At 43.8% G+C, this 21,714-nt stretch overlaps 1 protein-coding gene across 1 annotated transcript; it reads right to left on the bottom strand.

Moving 5' to 3' along the window:
* Positions 1-5,538: 5,538 nt before the first annotated feature.
* Positions 5,539-21,041, bottom strand: mylipa (myosin regulatory light chain interacting protein a). Its single transcript, XM_034546056.1, has 7 exons — positions 20,831-21,041; positions 19,441-19,631; positions 10,873-11,058; positions 9,548-9,745; positions 9,271-9,435; positions 8,204-8,621; positions 5,539-7,247 (listed from the first exon to the last, which is right to left on the bottom strand). The coding sequence occupies exons 1-7, from the start codon at positions 20,915-20,917 to the stop codon at positions 7,053-7,055; spliced, it is 1,440 nt and encodes a 479-aa protein (XP_034401947.1). The 5' UTR covers positions 20,918-21,041; the 3' UTR covers positions 5,539-7,052.
* Between the last annotated feature and the right edge of the window lie 673 nt (positions 21,042-21,714).

Below are 21,714 nucleotides of genomic sequence, written 5' to 3'. Positions count from 1 at the left end.
ACTACATCTTGATATAGGATGTTATCGCCATATAATTCTATTGAATGATGATGAATTATCATATTGGATGATCAGAGCCTTACTTAAATGTAATTAAATGTACCGGCTGTAAGAAATACTACAATTCACAAGGCTGTCCTGAAAAGGCATTATGGAGACACAACTATACTTCAGCAGCAGAACCGTTGCACTTCACTTCACACATTCCTGAAGGCAATCAACGAAAGCCCTCCATCTACTCTGGTCTCGTGGCTTTCAATCCAGTCCTTCCTCTGACTGGTTGTTGTTCAGACCCAACGTCAGCTCTACTCACTCTGACATCCAGCAGTCGGTGCCTCAAAACGTCCAGTTGATGCAGATGTGGTCGATCTGATTTTCCGCTGTGTGGTTGGCGGACACCCATGATGCTTTTTGGATGACCTTGTTTCGGAAAACCGAGCCAAGTAGTTGTGTGCACAGACTGTTGCAAATCTTTTTTTTTCACATTGCCATTATTTGCTCTTATCAATCTTTCTGGAGCATGTATGTTTTTTACAGGTTAGAGTTGCTATCAAAGCCCAACCTTCCCCCATTTCTGTGTTGTTGTTGTTTCTGGTGTGTTTTGGAGTTGGTTAGTTTGTCCCTTCCCCTAGCCTGTTGTCCTTCAGGTATGGATTGTGGTCCCATACCACATGGGACCACAGAGACTTTGGGTTGTGCACAAGCTTTCTTGGCAATGTAACAGTGAAATGTAATGCACATGTACAGTACCCCTAGACACAGTACATGTGTCTCTATTTGCCAGCATGTATAACTGTTAGCACAAAGGGAGACCAGTAGATGTCAGCAGAGCCGAGGAAAACAGCAGAGTGAGTGCCGGGTCAAAGCTCTTGTTAAAGTGTGTCCTGGCAACAAGAGGGTCCTTTGAGATATGTATGTCTCTCACTGCCTTTACAGCTGTGTGATATTGTCTCTAACTAGGGTTTTTTTGTATAGGGCCTTTGCAGGAAGCAGTTATTCCTAAAAGCATGATGAGTGTGTAAAAAAAGTAACCTTTTCCACAATTCCTGCACTGCGAGGTTGTGTAACAAAGGCTTAAACAGAAGAGGGTTTATTCATCAGGACATGTCAGAGGAAAGTCTGCATTGCTGTATGAATAAAGGAATCAAGTGAAGTTAAATTAATTAGATTTAAATGAATTGGTAACAAATTGACTGAACTGAAATTAAATCCTGAATAAATTGACTGCTTTCAATTCAAATTAAGAACAAGAAACCATTTTTATTAACAGATCACTTTTCTATGACAAATTTAAAGTGCTCTTTAATAAAAAACACAACGGTATACATTTTTAAATAACTCTTTATTCCCAATTGGCACTGGATCTACAGGTCTAACCTCATGCCTTATTAATATGTATGTATGAGGTCAGAATAATCCACAGCTATGAGGTAAAGCAGCTGCTATGAACCCACTGCTCTTTAACTTCATGAGCACGTCCCACTGAACTGTATTGATAAGAAGGTTCTGAGATAAGTCTTTCAAAGCCTTTTAGGACATTAAAACTGATAAGGACAGAACACGTTGGCCCCATCTTCGTGTACTCCGTGTATCCTGTGTCAGCTTGCAGCGTGGCGTCTCAGGTATTCCTCTGAATTACAGCCTGAGGTAGAAAGTAGGTGAAAGACCAACAAGTAGCTGCCTCTGTATACGTACATGCATGTTTTACTGCCTGTATGGTATGGGCCACTCTCTCTGTTTGGAATAATATACAATAACTGTAAAATGTAGCTTAATGTCTCTTATCAAAACACTTTGATATTTGACACACCATTATGTTTTCATTCGTGGTTTCCAGTTACATCTCTCAACAACTATTGGAGGAATGTCAGTAAAAACATTCATGTCACTGTCAGAATAAATTGTAGTAACTTTGTTGATCCTTTCATTTTTCCTCGTCCAATACTTTAGTTTATGACCGAATATCTAAATAATGACAGCCTCACTTGTACAAGTGTTTATGTAACTTTGTAATGCTGTTCATTCTGTACACATGACATCTATTGCATCTGTTCATCCGGGGAGAGGGATCCTCCTCTGTTGCTCTCCTGAAGGTTTCTTCCCTTTTTTCCTGTGAAAGGTTTTTTTGGGGAGTTTTTCCTGATCCGATGTGAGGTCCTGGGACAGGGATGTCGTATGTGTACAGATTGTAAAGCCCTCTGAGGCAAATTTGTAATTTGTGATATTGGGCTATACAAAATAAGCTGAATTGAATTGAATTGAATAGAGCAGAATCACACAAAAAAACAAGAACATGATATCATCATAAGCATCGCAGTGTTTTGCTGACTTTCATTTTCTTGGACATGGAAATACCCAGGAACTAATACTTTAACCTATAGAAACTATTTTCAGCATCTGGTTTTAAATATGTAGAAAACAACTTAGTTTGTTATTTTGATAATGAAACCATTGACTATTTGTGCTATCCTTTTATAATTATGAAATAAGTATTTCAAACAACAATGCAATCTTTAAAATGTATCAGGTATACACGGAGAATGTAAAGCCTTTGCAGTCAATAAGAGCACCAGCCTCCACAATAACATGGTAATGTGGACGTGCTAATGGCGGCACTGTAATTCTCTGCATGGAGAACATTGTGCAGCCCGGCAGCAGCAGGCTGTTTACACCCGTCTTAAACCTCTGAGAGGCGTGCACACGCATAGACTAGACGCTGTACGCCGTTACCAGCTGACAATGCCATGAAGAGGTGGGCTCTGTTGGCCCACAGGAAAGTTATCTCCAACACATGCGGAGGAGCTGCGTTTCCCTTGGCAGTGTGTCATTGGGCTGAGCAGATGTGAAAACCACACGGCAGTGAGTGGGTGAAGTTGTTGAGAATCTTTGATGTTCTTTTTCTGGCAGGAGTTGAAATGACGAGAACTAAAATATTCTATTTGTTTCCTACCTTGAGTGGCTCAAGTAACAAGGAGGAAGACGAATCTTCTCCATCAGGGAATATGCGCTGCTTTGTGTGGAGGAGGTTTGAAGTGATGAACTAGAATTTTAATGCAGGAGACGACATCGAGCCACACGTGAAGCACGTCCTCTCTCTCTCTCTCTCTCTCTCTCGGTGGGCCCTGGCTTCTGCGTGGACTACACTTAGGTAGTAGGTCCACTTCCATTAAGGGTTAACAAGACAGCATGGCCTCAGAGACACGGTTTGATATGCAGAGGAATGGTGCAGACTTGTTTACTTGCTCCATACAATTATATTGTTATAGAACTGAGTTCTACACACCTGACCTAATTCTGAAGTATGTTACTTAAGTCATAAACAAGTTCCTCACCGTAACCACCATGCAGTCACAGTTGGCACGAGCCTGAGAGCGTCTGTCAACACACACTTCCCGTCAGTTCTGTCTGAATCTGTTGAAATAATTCCCATGTTGAACTCTCATTGTCTGTCGTTGGGTTGTGGCATGTGTTTCCGTGTCGCATTTGACATGTGACAGTGAAGTAATTTCACACCGAATGCAGCGGTGCAGGCCAGAGGGAAACGTCTCTGCCTGGGTTTAAGTAAAGGAAATGTTGTGTACAGGCCAATAAACACAGGGAGCCAACGTTGCAAATTGTTAGATATGATATGGACTATTGACTGCACACCTGAAACTTTGATGCTGTTTCCCATCGTTTTGTATTCACACAGAGCTCAACCTGACCAGTAGTTTTTATCCTGATGCAGTTTTACATCCAGCATTAACTAAATGTAGAGTCGCTCCCAGTATAGTATAGTCAAAGTGGGTCAAACCATGCCTCCACACGGTTTTATTGACTATTGCTCTTTACTACACCCACACTAAAAAGGGACCTTTGCAATAGAAAGCCAATCAAACCTGATACAATAAAAATAATTGTTTGTAAAAATGTTTTTGGCAGAATATTTAAATATGTCTGATATACATATGTTTTTTGAAAAATGTATTGTTTGAATGATTGAAAGGGCTGTAAAAGCCTCAAATACCAGGGTCGTTTTTATTGAAACAAGATTGCAGTAGAACATAAATATGCAACAGATTAGGCAAATCCAAAATCCAGTGTTCAATGAATCTGCTAAGCCTTTTTTTTGGTTGTTTTCTCTTTCTATTTCTCTCTGACATTGGCTCTACATGTCACCGCCCACTGCAAAAATCCATATTTTGTTGGAAATTTCTCAACAAGAGATTAATGCAGTTGTGTGTGGGGTATTACAGATACATTTTGGATTAGTGTGACAACAGAAAATGTCCTCATGTTGCAGTGTTCCCGTGTTTTTTACCCCACTGTGTTCTTATATATATATATATATCACAAGACCACAAACTCATCTTTCTTTTCCTTGATATGACTAATCATTTCCCTGATTGTGCTTCAGCTACATGTCCCTGGGTCAGGGCAAAGCATTGGGCCGAGTCTGGCCCTGTTTTTAGCTAAATGTGCATGCATGTGAATCTGTGTCAGGGATGCAGACAGTATGAACAAGAAAGCGGTTGATGATTGATCTCGGGCGTGAAGTGCCTTTTCACAGCTCATCAGTCACACCTTGTATTTTAAGGTCAAAGTTGAACTTTAAAGCCAGGTGAAGTTCTATGCGATGCTCCTTATGGTGTTGTTTTCCAACCTGCAGTTCTGCATGTCTAGAAATCACAGCCCTCTTCCTCATAAGTCTCTCCCTCCCTGCTGTCATCAGTGTCCTTGAAGTGTTTAATGGCAGTGCTGCATGAGGGATAGAAAGAGAAGCATTCTCATCCAGAGGGTTGTGAGAAGAGAGAGGGATGGAGTCTGGCTAATCAATAGCTGCTGCACTGAACTCTTATTGGCACACTTTATAATTACAGTCCAGTGGAGCTTGTCATTTCTCATCAACATAGTCTCTCTTTGTACCACACTGAAACTCTCAGCTCCTTTTCCTCGTCTGACAATAACAAGAGGCACGTTGACCTTTCAGAGTACGATTCCCCTGGGGTGCTGGAGAAGTTAGGACTGAGGTCACAGCAGACATTCGCTCCACTGCCCTTTCTCTTCTCATGTGTCATCTGGAACCTCAAGACAGCAGGTTTGATGGTTCATCTTGAAAACTTTGCCGAGGTCAACAGTTGGATTTGAGGGAATTTCAAGCTGTGACTATCTACCAGTATATTGGAACAGAGGCATGGCATGAATGGGGTGACTAGTCAGCCTGGTGGATGAAGGATTGAGTTTTAAGAACATTTTACAAGAAAGTAAATATTTTAAAAAGTAAGAAAAAATACTTTTAAAATCTCTTTTATTGACCTTGTGACCTAGGCTTTCCAGCATTCAGATTGGGAACCACTGGCCTAGTCCGTTCCCATAACTTTTAAAAGTGTACCTAAACAACTTATGTTCAATTCAACATACAGAAAAGTATTTGCATTTTAATTCCAGAAGTCAGTAAAAGTTTGGGTTTTACTGGCATATTTGTTCTAATCGCGTGTCAGGTATAATTGCTTTCAAATAACATACAAAACAAAACGTCCCCACAATCCAGGTTTTTTTAAAAAACAACTTTAATACTTTCTCTTGTTAAAAACAGAATATATAAAAAAGGGTTTAATGCAGTTATTTTTTTTACAGATAAGTGGCTTTTGCTTCAGAAAACAGAAACAAATCACTACTTGTAAAATGTGAAAAATAAAAGTCCTTCCCCTGCACCGACTGAGCTTAATCGAGTCAGCATTAAAAGAAATAAAAGTTTTCCTTTTCTTACCAGAAAAAAAGTCTGTGGAAAGTTTATAATAAACACGGTGTTGCTGCTACATTAAGGCCAAACCCCCTACAGACACGTGGACAACTTCCTTGGTAAAGTGACAGTCGTTTTTCTTCTTCTTAAATATAGTCTTTGAAATTAAATATAACTTGAAAATTAAAAGCTTTTCAAAAAGCAAGCATGTATTGCACGGACAGATCTCCTTGTACCCTTTAAAAATATATAAAAAAGGAACTCGTTAGTACATCCCAGAGGAGAGATTTATAGCGGAGGTTTTCAGAGGAAGCAGCAGCTACTGGACAAAGTCAGATTTCTTTTCTTTATAACCTTGTGGAACTGCATTTAGTAGAAGAGCATTTTGTGCTCTTCATGTCTAACTTTCTGTTGGCGTGGAGATACAAATGGAAAGGTGCATCAGACTATGAAATCAGGCTTGTTGTTTTGGACAAGTGGCAGTTTATCAACAATACCCGTTTCAAGGTGAAGGTGGCAGTGTGAGAGACAGCAAGCTGCCGCATTTCACGTTCAAGCTCAGTCCCGGTGGGCTAAAAACCTTCAAGAACCCCATTGAACTGAGACCACAAGAATAGGACCATGGTGGTCTTAGCGCCTGGTCTATCTTATTAGTATGCACCGCTATACCGAGCGCAGTGCCGCTTCGCCTCTAAATACCCCCTTATTGGCATGGACAACATGACAAACAAGAAAAGAAATATTTCTTAAAGTCAAAAAATGCATTTCACTCAAACAATAAAATTCAGTTCTCAAATCAAAAACAGAAGCTTTCAAATGTAAAAGGAAGCATTAAAAATAAAAAAATAAACAAACACTTTTTACAGTGTTTAGCTATTCTAAAACACAAACGTTCACCATATGGTTCAGGTTCTGGGAGAGGAGCCTGATGTGGAGCTGAGAAAAACAACTGACACAAATCTTAAAAAACATAAGAATGTGTCTATTCTGTATCAGGTCAACTGATGCAATAATTTAAAAAGACAATGAGAGCCTAATCTAAAATAAAAATCTCGTGGCAGGGGCTCTATAAAATAAACAAGATCTGGACAGAATGACATGCAAACCAATAGCAACGATACTATCAACCAAACTGACGTCCAAAAAGGACGATGGTAAATAACATTAACACACACACTTGTTTAGGGAGTGGTTAGAGTGTGTCGATCTTTGAATGTGCTCAGGAGTCTCTATACGTTTGATAGTTCCTGGAGTCCAGGCAGGAAACAGACGGACTATAAATGTTCCTTCTTTATGAAACCCAGTTCCAAAGTGTCCGCTGGAGTCGTCTTTATGAGTGGTAGATCTTGTGGTCGTACTCCGTTGCAGAGCAGCTGTGAGGAGAAGCCATTTCTCTGTGGATGGGCACGGGGATGCTGCTGCGGTGTTGGTGGTTGTCCGTCAGCGTCAGGTTCAGCAGGCTGGTGCAGGTGGGCAGGTAGACGTGCTGCACGTGCTCCACCTCCGACCGACACACAGGACACATCTGAGGGAGAGCAGAGACAAGTACTTAGCACCGAGTTTGTGTTTTAATTAGTTTATTCTATCATATTGAGCTAATTTATACTTTGAGCCAACGCGGTTCAACGAATGCATTAAAGTTGTGAACCCAATGGCAATATATCTTTGCCTGCTTCGGGGATCTCCTCCAACATTCATTTAATGGCCACATCATCATACATTACAACACTGTTAACTTGGTGTAGTCTTACTCAGGTCTCTTAGTGTGTGAAAGCACACGTTTCCAGCAAACGTGTGACTTCGAAGCAAGAGGTGTCAAAGCCAACACAGTGCAAGCTAAGAGAAGATGCAACAACCACTCAACTGGCTCCCTCATCTAATGAGCTGTGGAGAGTAATGTTGACGGCCATCAAGGCACCACTCAGGTCCTCCGTCTGCTAATGTTAAGACTGAAGGACGCCGTGACAAATGCACTGAAACAGGCGAGGTCAGCTCAATCATAAACAGGTGTAATGGATTGCTATAGTGGGAAAATGGTTTTCACAATCATGCTGAAAGCAGTGGAGCTTTCCTTCTCGTCTTTTGTCTCGGGTTTCTACCGACTCATCCGTCAATTAGCTGGGTCGCGTTTCTTAGTTAAGGTAATGGAAGTGAGATCTGCCTGGCTGCTAGAATCCTTTCATAAAGACAAACTCACTCACACCCACCATCTGCTTCCACAAAGAGGGGCAACATTTAGCTGATTACATGAGGGACAATCAGGTCAGCAGAGTGCAAGCAGAGGACCAGTAAGAAATATAATTTAAAAACTGACAAAGCAAAATCCATTTAGTTTTTAAGCTCTTGCCTTTTAAAAGTACGAGGACGTCAACATTTGCAGTTTAGCAAATGCCAGCAGTATTGTCCTGTGTCAGTATGTGACTCCCCCCCCCCCCCTCCCAATGTGGCTGATACACTCATCAGCATTCCCAAGCATCTCACCTGCAGCTGATTTGCGCAGGTCTGGCAACACACCATGTGGCCGCAGGGGCAGAAGGCAGCGTCTATCTCCTCCTCGCAGCAAAGCATGCACAACAGAGCCTCCCTGAGCTTCTGCAGCCGCTCCTGCAGGGCTCGGCTAAGCTGGCAGCTGCCGCAGTCCAGCCCGTCGTCCTGCTGGTCGTCTTGGCTTGGGGAGCGCGAAGGAGAGGCGCGTCCGTCGCTGCCGGACACCAGGTCAGCGACACCAGAGTTGTAGAGTGCGCGGCGGGCGTGGTCGTAAACCTCCTTGGAGGTGCGTCGGATGTCGAAAACATACTTCTTACCCAGGTTGATGTTTTCGTTCAGGAAAAGGGAAGCTAGGTGTCCCTTAAAGTCTCTGCTGTATTGCATCATCACCGCATTAGTAACTGTGTCGCACCTGCAAATCAAAACAGGACGAGGTCAGACAAATTGAAGCATTTGACCAGACACAAACTAATCTGCAGTATGACTCACATCCGTCTTCACAGTTTTACATTTGATTTATCCAATATCACCCATGCACTGTTTATTTACGCAACATCTAAATCATCCTGTACCGATGCCACATTCCCCCACTGTGAGATAAACACTAGTTTCTGAGCAAGCAGGACGAGGACATGCCCGCCAAAATAAATCTGCAGACTCAGAGCTAAACCCCCCTCCCTGAAACAAAAGGACAGGGCTGTCTTTTGTACCGTTGTGCTATTGTGACTGACTGACAACTATTTCATAGCTCAGCCATTTGAGTTGACACTGACTGACTGACACACACGTTTTACCCACTGCACGTGTATTTATTCCATTAAAAAAGGGCAATGTGTACAAATGTGGGAGAATCAGGAAGCACTGCATGCCAAGGAGAACAGAACAAACATTTACACAACACATTCTTAGATCCGTTCCCCAACCTTTTATGATCTACGAGTCTTTAGTGAAGGGCAGTGAACAAGTACTTGCTCTAGAACATTAAAACATGCTGCAGTGAATAGAAAGATTGTTCTCAAGCAGGTCAGACTTCCTGTTGCCTGAATGTCGTCAGCTCTCACCTGTAGAAGGCGTGGGTCTCTGTGATGGCTCTGTACAGACCACTGGCTGCCCGGTTACTGATCAGCTTGAACAAAAGCACCACGCTGTCACTCGTGTCCTTGGTAACTGTCAAGTACACGCTCTTCCCCGACTGGGTGGCAATCTGGATGATTGGATAGCTTATTCTGCGATGAGGCAAACACAGAAGAAACTGTTGAACGTTCTTACATCAGAAAAGACAGACCTGCATGCTCGATAACCAGTGCAACATGAAACGTAGCATCACAAGAAGCATACCTGTTGACTAAGCTGAAGTCCTCCTTGCAAATGGCGATGCCCTCGGGGCCGACTCCAATGGCCAACCGTTGACCATTTGCATCCCGAGCCCAGTGCCACTCCACGCCGTAATGCTCCAGAGAGGAGACCAGCTGCAGGGCCTGGTACTCCACTGAGCCCTGACTCAAACCCTCCAGAGCCTTGTGTCTGGATACGATACTGCAGACAAGATGGGGTTGGAGAGAGGGGAACAAAGACAAGCATTTAGGTTTATTTCGCACGAAAAGCTCATATTGGAAATTACACAAGCTGCATCATACACACTCTTTTAATAGTAACACCCACTGTATTGTATAAGCAAGATAAAAGTGTGTTTTAGTGGTCGAAGTTGAACACATCCTCAGGCAGAAAGCTCCGATGCTAAACTGGTTCTTTTATGACAACTATACCAGCACTCGGGGAGCATAGCTGATTACTTCTTTTATCCAGTGAGGTCTGCTGATTTCCATTGTACTGGAAAATGCCTGATGGCCATGGGTGGAAGTAATTAATTGAATTTACTCTTGTTACTGCAACAAAGTTGTTTTTTGTACTTTTTCTATTTACTATTTCTAAAAATCAGATACATTTCTTTCCAATGGGGAAGTAAAAAATAAGTTTATTTCAACTAAATCTGTTGGGTAATTCTGTCATGCACCTGCATACATAACATGCTGGAGTAAGAGTAGCAGGGAACAGCAGTGCTGTTTCATGTAGCAAATCTGGCAGATTGGGCTCAATGTATTAAGTAAGGCTTTGCATGCGAGGAACACATTTTTCCAGTGTGCCCCCCAAAAGGCTTAAACTCCAAAATGGAGACATTGCATTTATTCTTAAACAGGCATTTCTATCGAAAGTGTGCTGCGGCTTTTGCACAATGCAATGGGATCCATGTTCTCGGACTCCACATCCTCACACTAGGAAACGTTGTGTACAAAGAAAACATTGAAGATGTTCAGTGGGAGGGTCCGTCAGTGGAACCCTGCAAAACACATCTGATTTCCCATCAGCTGCTGTTTGGCTAATCTGTGTATGAGTTAGCCGTGACCCATTATTTAGATTTCATCACGTCTTCCCCATAACGACCCGTCTCCCTTGGAGATAATAAGGGGGCAGAGATTTAAGAGAGCTGCCACAGAGAACCGGTTTCAATGATTAGCCAGAGCTTGTTAACTTATTATGTCCAAATTCCAGTTGTCTTGTTTGAATTACCACAAAACCACAGTCAAGGTAGGGTTCTTATTATAATAAGTTGTAGTGGACCACAAGGAATTTGGGTTATTTTGGGTGATGCAAGAGGGTTGTACCTGTTGATGGTTGCAGTGCTGGGCTCCTCTCCACACAGCTCGGAGTACCAGTACTTGGCCGTGTTCTGGTTGTAGTCGCCGAACTCGGCCTGTGCCAGCAGTGCGCTCAGCTCCTCTGCTTGTTCCGAGCCCATACGTAGGTGACCGTTATGGAGGTCCTCCTTCACATGCATGAAGAAGACGTGTCTGGTGGTCAGGAAGAAAACAGAGCAAATGGGAATTAAGTCATGTGCTGACAAACTCTTCACTTTAAAGTTCATCCAGAAAGAAGACGGATCACAAACACTGCACACTTTCACTGTTTAACTGACTTCTATGTGGAGACACACGCACACACACGCACACGCACACACACCAGAGCAGGTGGTCATTACAAGGCTAGAATTTCACCACAGACTGCAGTTGTTGGCGTGTGTGTTAAGCAGAAGGAAAAGCAACTGTGACATTTGTTCAATGGTCACAACGACTCACTTTCCCTTTTTTTATTCTCTTCCTCAGAACTTCCTATAAGAGTGAATTCACTTGAGCCTCTTAAAAGTGGAAGTCAAGTGGTTTTCTCCAGTCGAGGAAGTACTTGGACTTTTAACCCGGTGACTCAGTGGGTAACTCTGCTTGTACAAGCTCTTCTATGCCAAAGAGTTACCATGAAAGTTGAATGCAATAATGGGACTTAACATGAGTTACAATGTCCATCATCCCACCTGTGTCTCTGTGGCTTGCCGTCAATGTGGTCCAATCGAGCCCATTTAAGACAAGCCTCCACTAGCCTTGTTTTGCCCGACTTGGGGGAATTCTCATTTGAAATGGAGGTGTGTTTTATGGAGTGACAGTCGAGAAAATAGTTCAAAGATTATTGGTGATCAAAAACACCATTGTTAGTGTTAGGGCTGAATGATTAAATAAGAACACAGAGTTCTGGTGTGGCCAAGGTAAACAGCTAAATCCTCAAAATAAATAGGCCGCGGCTGGTCCTTTCCATTGTTTTGACCAGAAGATGTGAGGAATTCTTTCCTTCTAGCAGCAGGAGACAAAACGTCAACAGAAGTAACACCCAGACTGACTCGATCCTTGCATCATGAGCGTTGAACTAGAGTAACCTAAACTGATCCTTCCTTGAGATTACCTATGACACAGTAGCCTTAAGAAGATTGTACAGGCCAAGGACCGACTTCCAGGACCACAAACCAGTCTGACAGCTCGTCACCAGCCAATGTTGTTGACCTAACTTACATTTCTTTTTCAATAAGAGATGTTATGCGACTCCCGTCAAGTGGTGCAGTCAGGGTGCGCGAGGAAGAAAGTTGTGGCGGTACCGTTTGTTTTTACAATCTAATCATTTTTCATATGCCAATATCTGTCTTTTTACTATTCAAATATTAGTTTGAATTTAGAGTATTGGTTGAAAGCCTCACTTGACAGAAATGAAAGTCCTTCCTGTACCGAGGAAAGTTCTCGCAGTAGAACAGTTTAATGCACAAAAGAATGTCTGAATGTCTTTACCCGCCGCATCCTGATGTGGTAGACTAAAAGCAGACTGCGCCAAAAACTGCTCATTTCCGAACCCCCCCCCCCCCACACACACAAAAAACCTCCCTCAGGCTACAGTTCTCTTTGAAGCATGATGCAAAGAGGGACATTTTTCATTTTTGCAAATCAGGTCACACCGTGACTTGAGGATATTTGAGAGGGTTGGGTTTGGGGGGGGAGGGGGTAGCACTCGTCACCCCTTTTTATTAAGTTTATACAAACCCATTGTGTGTTTATTTATATCTTGTGGGAACCACAAGAGGACGTGGAATGAGCTGGATGTGACGTTTCCTCTGTCATCTTATGGGACTAACAACCGGACTCTCTTGAGGGACCAGCGCACAACAGGCTGGCAAAGTAGGAAACCGTGTATATGGCAAAGGCTTCAGCAGCAATAACAGAGGCACACCTCGTCCAACACACAACAGCGGTAGCGAAAGCAGCTGTGAGGCACACAAACTGAGTGGCTCTACGCCACGCCTGATAAAGCCAGACCATAACAACGAAGCCCCAAAGCTGACTAGCCTCAGGCATAACAAACATTGCTTTGATATGGTGTTAAACATCACATTCCCTCCAACACACGCACAAAATACTGCTCTCTATTGTGTCAGGCCCAGCAGGCACCATGTGATGCAGCGCTGATAGTTAGCTACCTGTCTGATGCAAACAATAGGGCCGACAAAAGGTTACTATAGGGCAAGATGCGGAGGTTACTATAGTTCACCCGAGGGTTGGCAGGAGGTTAATATCGGTCACTGTGCTCCTGAGCAAGTCGTTTAACAACTTAAAAAGCTTCCTTCAGGACAAGCCTCGGCCTGTTGGTTTGGTGTTCTGACAGAAGATGTCACATGATGGGTTTTAACCCCCAGCGAACCATCTGGGAAGAGGTAGAGTATTTAGCCACTGAGCTGCTGAGCAAGATTCCTACATTCCCAGTGTTTTGGGGGCTCACACGCAATATAAGATGTGCGTTTAGAAGCAAACGACTACAAGGTGTACAGTAAGACAGGTTAACAGGCCCTGCAACTTTAGGTAACTAAAGTTCAACAAGAGCTGTTCCTGCATGACGTCCCAAGGCTGAATGATCTGCTACAAAAACATGACTAAAATCCACAACACACAGCTGCTTCACAAGCAGAAGGTAACACTTTCTCCCAGTGAGGCTCCTGTGAAGCTATAATGCTACTGTATCAGCTCTAAATACCAGCTGCAAACTCCTGTTAAGATAAGGAGAAACGTTTTGTACAGATTATCCTCCTGCCCTCCTCGGCCTCCACAGTCAGTAGATCGCTTCTCATAAGACCGTCCCAGCATCAGTGTGCTCAGGCAGTGCCGTGCTGCCTCACCTGTCAGTCTCTGGTCAAGGACCATCCAACACTTTGAACATGGGAGAGATAATGGCCCATAAATCTTTCGGCTCACATGTGTTTGAGGCTGGAACTAAAAAAAAAAGACTTTGAACTGTCTTCAGTGGGCACACCATTTGAGACCAAATGAAAATAAGTTATTCCTGTACAAACCCCTTCAGGCTTGCACAGGCTTGTAACCAAGGTGACGAGAGACAGAACAGATAAATGCCCCAGAACACAGCCATGTAAATATTGTCGACTGTCTTGAGCGTGACTTGGCCAGACAGAGTCACAGGAATCTGGTCTCTTGTTGGGACGCGAGGATGCCATGCTGAATCAGCGATTTAAAAAGCAGCTCGACCTCTCCTCTGTGTGCCTCAGCCCGTTAGAGTCACCATGTCAGGGACTAACCCACATTATCATTCAGACATATTTGCACGTGCATCACGACTGGCTCATCCGTGGACACTGCAGTCATCACCTCTCCAACACACCAGACACAGACAGAGTCTTAGTAATACACTTGGGGGGGGGGGGGGGGGGGGAGAGAAGAGGTCATGTTGGGTGCTGCAGGAGTGTTTGAACACCGTCTGTAATAATTAAATTAAAAGCAGGTCAGAACCCTGAGACAGAAGATTTGGAAATGGGTCACTGGCTGGCAACAGAGACGAGAAGTCCAAGTTTTTCGGCAGATTTCTGCCCAGTCTTTGAGCCATTCAAATATAGAACACCAAAATGCAGTGTTTGCAATTCAACATTTGTCCTCTGGTGCCAGAGAATGAGGAGGAATTTATTAAAGTAACCGGACACTCATTGCCAAGTCAAATCCTCTATCGTCAGTTCCGCCCATCTATAAAACCATTGTCTCATTTGAATGTTTTCTGCCCAAATCCAGGGTCTATTCTCTGAGCAGGCAGCATGTCAGCCGCTTCACTTCACAGAAGAACAAAACGTCCCCACAAACTGAAACCCAACACCTCTGCCTGGAGACTGCACCTCATCCAGCCAATCACCAGTGGAGTTTCAGAGCTCATCGGTTGGGCTCTCAACAATGTGGTTTGTAAGCTAGTCAAATGACACACTGCCGTGAGGTTACTAGCGGTCAATGAACTATGGTAAACCCTGCTCTTCTCCCTAAGGTGCGAGTTTAATGGAAAGTCAGACTGAAACACTTATAGAAGTTTACCAGAAAGTTGCTAAACAATCATTTCAAGCTCTGAGCCGAGTTGACCAGAAAGCTGCACAGCAATAAAACAAAGAAGCGGTTTGTCTGTTAAATGCCTTGTGTTACAGGCTGGTGCTCTCAACTGGATAGTAACACACTGATTAAAGCTCAGCATCAATCCTAAATTCAGGCGCCAAAGAAATAAAACAATTCTATCGTTCTTGGACAGGGGCTAATGTTGCATCTTCAAGCGATACAGATCAGGGCTAGGTTACTCGAGTGCACAACAAACGGAAGAGGAAAGAAACGCGGAGCATGCAGATAAATAATTTGCGTGGTGCTTTGGAACACTTGAAGACCCACAGGCATCGTGTGTGATCTTTGGCTTAATCGTCTCCGTAGCCTCCCGCAGCGAGCTAAACATTGTAACTTCGGTGTGACTGGAATAAATTACCTCAACTTTGGCAAGAGCATTCAGTTGAAAATGCAGAGTAGAGACATAATGCCCGTGTCTCAGTTTTCATGGGTGAACTAATGTATGATAAAACTGCAATTTAATGTTGTAAAGCAAAGCTGAATCATGCAGGATATTAAGTGGAGTCAAGTATGGCTGCACAAGATCAATGATGCTTAATGTAAATGTTGGTACATCCATGCAAAGTCATGCCTTTCATTGTAAAATCTGTCCTCAGTTGACCCATTCTACAAACACGACACTGGGTTGGGACCGATGCCCCCGTGCACTGGGGGAAAGGCGAGGGAGCACCCCGCGCAGACAAAATTGTCTGTTGCAAGGTTAACATGCAGTCATCTCTGTAGATTTAGTCTCCTGTGCCCCTGACCAGAATGTCTTTGAACTGCATGGGCTTATGCAAGAAGGGAGGCACAGTCCGGAGAGAGCCCATGACAGTAGTTGAGCAGAGTCATTAAAGTTGGATTTAATTCAATATTTGTTTTATTTTAAGTTAAACTTAATACCCGGGGAGGTAAGAGGGATTAGCAATCAGGAACTCTGATAAATTGTGTACTAAAAGTTGTGCCCTTTCAGGATATCCAATGTTTGCCTGATCAGAATGCTAAATACGAGGGCTAATGAAGGGAAAACATTCACATATTTAAACCAGACGCACCCCCGAGCAAGTGGTGCTTAATGTTGCAGATAACACATGCTGTTGTTGAGGCCCTTGGGTCAGTGTCCCGTAACCAATAAAATGTGTTATTTCCTTCTGTTGATGCCTCGTAAAAATACAGATTAAAAAAGGTGAACCGGTTGTTTTTAAGCATCTAGAATTTTAGTGAACCGTTTTTGTTTTCCATCGACATAGAATAAAAAAATATTACGGCAGGAAAATAGTTCAGTGCAACGCCATCTCAAACCACTGGAAGTATGGTCTTTGTTCAGATGCCCAAAATAGAAGCTGAAGGCCAATTTTACGCATTTTCAAAGAGTGTCTTATTAGCCAGGCGCTCTCTGTGAGCGCTCCGAGCTTTTTAGAGATGACGGTCATAAATAATTCACTGATAAAAGCAGTTTTAGCGCGTCTTGTGATTTTACAAAGACAGCCAATTAGTTTTACATGCTTTAGCTATATAATATATACACATTTGAGTATATATTTTGACAGTCAAATTAAATTGTTTACAATAATACCTCATTTGGCATGGTGGAGGTTGGTTTATGGAGTTTTCATTATCTTCTTGCTTCTTCACGGTACATTTTGTTTGTACGCTCTCTGGCATTTGAAAATACAACGAAGAACACAATAAGCATAATGCCTCTGTATGTTCGCAGCACACGCCACGTGCGGGGACAAACAAAGCTTAAGCCTTGTAACTAAAATAGATATAGCCTGCACGTTGTTGCACAGTAGTACCTAAAGGTTATATAGGGATTACACATTTGAGGAAATTAGTTTAGATACTATAAAACATTGGGTTTGATTCTGTATAGTTTTGTAGCAGTGGTAGGCCTGACAAAAAGAGGAAGATGAATTACCACAAAGTATCTAAATCATCAGCTGCATGTGAGCAAGAACATGAGTGACCTGCTCGGCTTTTAGATGGCAGCAGAGTACAGAGCAGCTTATATAAGCAGCTCTGCGCACTCCGTCCAGTGCAGGTTATGTAATAAGGCCTATAAGAAGGGCGTTGAAAAAGAGGCCCACCCCTCAGCTCAACTGCGTTGTGGCACGTTACAGTCCCTTCTGCCTTTTCCAGAAGCTGCTGAGAACATTTACTCCGGCTCACATACACTCGTGGAACTAGTGAAACATGCCATGTGGTTATAAAGTGGGCGTGTCCAGTCTCATGTTGGGTTGCAGCTTCTGAAACCTGTTCACGGACTGACATTATCTGACTGTTTACAAGTGTAAATGCGGCAAACGCTGGGCATATTGAACTTTCAGTAGACAAGAATTGGACACATTTCTATTGGCATATTGGACCAAAAATGTACAAAGCTATGATCCCGAGGGCCTGCTTGTCTGCAGTCAGGACGAGTTCAGTGGAGGCATTGGTAGACCAAAGTAGGTCAAAGGTGACAGCACAAGAATTGAGTCAAACGGGACCCCACCGGCTTCTCAACCCGCCAATTTATTCACATTATTCCTTGCAAGTTAAGTTAGACATTTTAAATGCAAGTTTAGAAAATTAATGCTGTGTAATAATGTATGACCCTTTTAAATGTTCCCAGACCTGTGTTTCTCCCCAAAATGCCACTACTGTGCACTGTCAACATCTTGCCCTCATCTCTAAGAGTGATGCCAGTATTTGCTTAACCACCACTTAAATGAGATCACATGAGCTGATGGAAGGCATGCAGGGTGTGCCAAGATTTAACACATAGCTTGACAGCATGTTGGCATGTGCGAGTAACTATTAGCAGCAACCCCACATATCCTTGCCTGCCATCTCACATCCTAATCTCACTTTTTTTTAACAACCCCATAACCCCCACCCGACACCAGCCATCTGTTGATAACCCCTGCTAATCTAGTGGAGGTCAGAGCGCAGGCAGCCAAGTGTCTTTGAAGCTCACTCTCTCCCCCCGCTGCCTTTCACTTTTTGTTTCAAAAGGTTGCCAAATATTGGGCAAAGTGTGGGTTGGGCTCAGAGGATGGACGAGGAGGGCATGCGAGTGGGGACAGTTTATATCCGACAGCGATATAAATATGGCAAAAGAATAAAGATGTCTTTATATTTGATAGCGTGATGTGAATGAAGGTAAACGGGAGTGGAAAAACAGCAGAAGATGGGGCAGTGGGTGAACTGGGGAGCAACTGAGAGCGAACTGGAATGCCAAGCAAACCCCGGCCAAGGCAGATAAATGTCAGTTTAATTAACAGTTCTAGTGGCACGCTGCATTTCTGAGCGAGGGCAAGAGCAGCGTGGCGGAGTTTAAAAAAAGAGACCAAACAGTCTGCCCTCCCTCCACATCATGGGTCCAACGCTGCAGTATGAAAACACTGCCTGAGGTGAATAAAAGATCTACGGGATCACACCAGACAGTGTGTAAAACAAGTCTTTTGGATAGGTTCGGAGGACTGAGAGTGCTATTTATAACTTCAAAACGAAACTGGGGTCGGGGAATACAGAGTCAGAATCAAGACTTGACACAGTTTGTTACTTTGTTCTCAATAGTGTTGTTTTGGTTCCTCCATCAAACTGACTTGGTACAGAGGAGATATGCAATTCCAATGTGTTATTCGCTATGGCAAGTGTTATGCTGGCTATTAAGTTTCTCAAATGAAAATATGCAACTGTAGCGTTAAAAAACTACGATAAATATCACTATGAAAACCGGCTGCAAACTGTGACACATTTCTACGAGAACAAAACCTCCAGAGGAAAACAACCTACACCCAGTCACAGTTGCCAAACGGCATCTATAAAAAACCCAAATGTAGGAGTGTGCTTTTGTTCTGACAAAAATGGCCAAACAAATGGACACAAAAAAAAGGCAAAACAAAAGTTATTTTGAGTTGAATGGGGGCAGTGACAGAGGACTGTCCCTCAGAGCGTCCCTCGGGGCAGTCAGAGCGACACATAGCCCCAGGGCTGCTGGATCACATTTCCTGCCTGGAACTCCACCAACTCAACCTTTAGTAACCCCGGAAGGGCTCGGGGAAGAGGTTACTAGAGGGCATTCTACTGTATTGTATACAAAGTGATCAGATTAGGAGCTGGCAACTCATTTATGGTGTGTTTGTTTTTTCTTCCGCTCATTATTGCATGTCATAGTCAGTCATAATTGTATGTGTCAATGGAAAAACCCAGCCCAGATCCAATTCTTACTAAGCTCTTTCTGTGGAGGCGATGAGCTAATTTGCAGGTGCTTGGCCACAAAGGAAGTGGTTACTCATGCATTTTTATTTTTTTTTAATATATATTTATATACATATATATACATATATATACATACATACACACACACATACATACACACACACACACACACACACACAAATAGACGACTAGTTTCAAGAGGCAAGTTTGCTATGCAAGCACGTGAGTTGGTAAGCATACCTCGTCTGTTCCTGCAGAATGAGATGGGGCTCCACAAAGAACTTGACGCGCAGCCTCAGTCGACAGGGCGTCACATTGTCCATCTGCTGGCAGATGCGGTTCCTCAGATTCAGCCACAGGTTCTCTCCTTTGCTGCCTGTAAACTGCAGCCCAAAGTAGTCCACTTCAATTATGCCCAACTTTCTGCAAACCTGGAAAGCAATGAAAGATATGGGTCACAAAAGTAGATTTGGAACAAAGACATTCAAATAGGACCCGGTAAGAGTGAGGGGGGGGGGGGGGGGGGGGGGGGGGGGGGGGGGGGACCACGATACCAGGATTGTACCACGAGTAGACAGGAGTTTTGAGTTGTGACAGCCGCTGAATGTCCTTGAACAAGACAATACATATTGGCTCTGGTCTGCCAGGGGAGAGTACCAAGAATCAACTCCACAAAAGGAATCAATAAAGTGTAGACTAACACGATTTAAGAGGAAAGAATATAAAGGGTGCTTTTATCACTTTCTCCATTTGGATTGCTGCTACCCCAATACTACACAGATACAAACCCAGCACTAGTGGAAGTAAACGTGGAGGCTCTCCCGGGGTAAAGGGGCTGATCAAACCCACAAACCCTCGGGTTTATTACATAACTGCTGGTGAACGTCTGCGGGGAGCCCCGGAGGCGAAGATGAAACTCATTCATGCCACACGGCGTGCATTTAAAGTAGCGCTGCACTTCATGAGCGGACACGAACACACAACTTGAGGCGGCCGATGAACTGGGAAGCATGCGAGGTCTCTTCTCTCGTGCCCACCTTGGAGGGGAAAGAGAGGACTGTCTGAAGCGCTGAGTTCACACTGAAGTTTCACTTGAGTGGAGCGAGAAGGTTTGAGTGGTTGAAAGAGCAGAATGAACTCAAGTAACCTCGACGAAGCCGACCGCCTCCGACTAAAGTCACGCAGGTAGAGGCGACCGGTTTCACACCGATGCACCACAACCTTGCGACAGTTATTACAAGCCATACGTGTAGACCATAAATTGACATTTGTTTTTGTTACAAACAGATTTTTCCTTCTGCACATTTCATTCTGCACATTTGGTTTCCTGCAGTCCCCATGTGCAACAACAACAACAACAAAAGCCGATGCATCGCGAGTTCTGGTAACAGAATAAGTAACGCGACACACTGAATATTAAGTCAAGCAGCGATTGCGTCGTATTTGAAGCATTTCTCTTAATGCATAAGCTGGAGTCGCAAATAAGCCGAACGTGCGGAAGTTTAGGAACATGGTAAATCTAAAGTTACGAAAGATGACTAGAGCACTGCTGCTCTGCCTGGCCATGGCACGGTGTTTTAAATAAGGTATCAGAATGACTAAACGTGATGCGTGTCCCACCACAGCCTACCTTATTCAGACAGTCTTCCCCGTTTGCCTTCGCATCAACTTCCACTTCCATCACCACCGAATCCGGCCGAGTAACGTGGCAAAGCATGTTGGCTGTGTACTCTGTGAATCTTTGTGTGTGCCACCCTTTAAAATAATAAAACACGTATCGAGCCTTCTTGAACCCCCCCCCTGCATCAAGCCCTCGACACTTGCATAGCCCTTCCAGTCCTTGTGGCGAATCTATAGCCACCAGCTGTAGGCTATATCAATGAAATGCCACGCACGGCTCCGCCTCCTCGCAGCCGACCAACGGTGGCCCGTTTGACATATTCGCCGCAGAAATCCAACCAATCAGAAGTCGTGTTACATGCGCACGCTGCTCTGGCTCCAGCTCGACCCCCCGCCCCCCTCCCCCCGTGCCTGGAAGTGTGACGAGTCTACTGCGCCCTCCTCTGGCTCGCCTGTTGCATGTCGCTTTAAGCCGCTTTTCAACTCACCTGCTCCCTAATAAATTAGACACGTTCGCGAACTTCAGCATACCTCGGGGTGAGTTTAATGGCTTGTATACGGGCTCCCACCTCGGGTTGTGTGAATAATGTATGGGAATGCAGTCCAGAAATAGCTGGGATAACGGGAGAAAAAAATACCCCGCCTTGCTAGTCTGCAGCTGCTGTCCAAAGCTATGATGAATTTTTCATAGTTCGGTAAAGTTGGAAAGATATTCATAATGGTGGTGGTTGTGTTTCCAACTCTGGTCCACCTTTCCCACAGTATCCCTGCTTGTGTAACACCGCGTTGTGTCCATATATGCTAAAATTACTTTATAAATTGGAGTTCTAGGCTAACGTGTTTTATCAAGGTGACGAACAAAGGTCCGAAAGAACGATTTGCTGATATGGAGAT

This window comes from Cyclopterus lumpus, chromosome 11, assembly GCF_009769545.1.
Source record: "Cyclopterus lumpus isolate fCycLum1 chromosome 11, fCycLum1.pri, whole genome shotgun sequence".
Taxonomy (NCBI): domain Eukaryota; kingdom Metazoa; phylum Chordata; class Actinopteri; order Perciformes; family Cyclopteridae; genus Cyclopterus; species Cyclopterus lumpus.
The sequence above is the reverse complement of the archived record's forward strand: the minus strand, read 5'-3'. Positions and strand labels throughout refer to the sequence as shown.

Excerpts from the sequence above, each read along its gene's own strand:
- mylipa (XM_034546056.1), bottom strand. The coding sequence starts at position 20,917 with ATGCTTTGCCACGTTACTCGGCCGGATTCGGTGGTGATGGAAGTGGAA. Across the intron at positions 9,436-9,547 it reads GACTTCAGCTTAGTCAACAG|AATAAGCTATCCAATCATCC; the intron begins GTATGCTTCTTG and ends GCCTCATCGCAG. Across the intron at positions 8,622-9,270 it reads GAGACCCACGCCTTCTACAG|GTGCGACACAGTTACTAATG; the intron begins GTGAGAGCTGAC and ends TTTGATTTGCAG.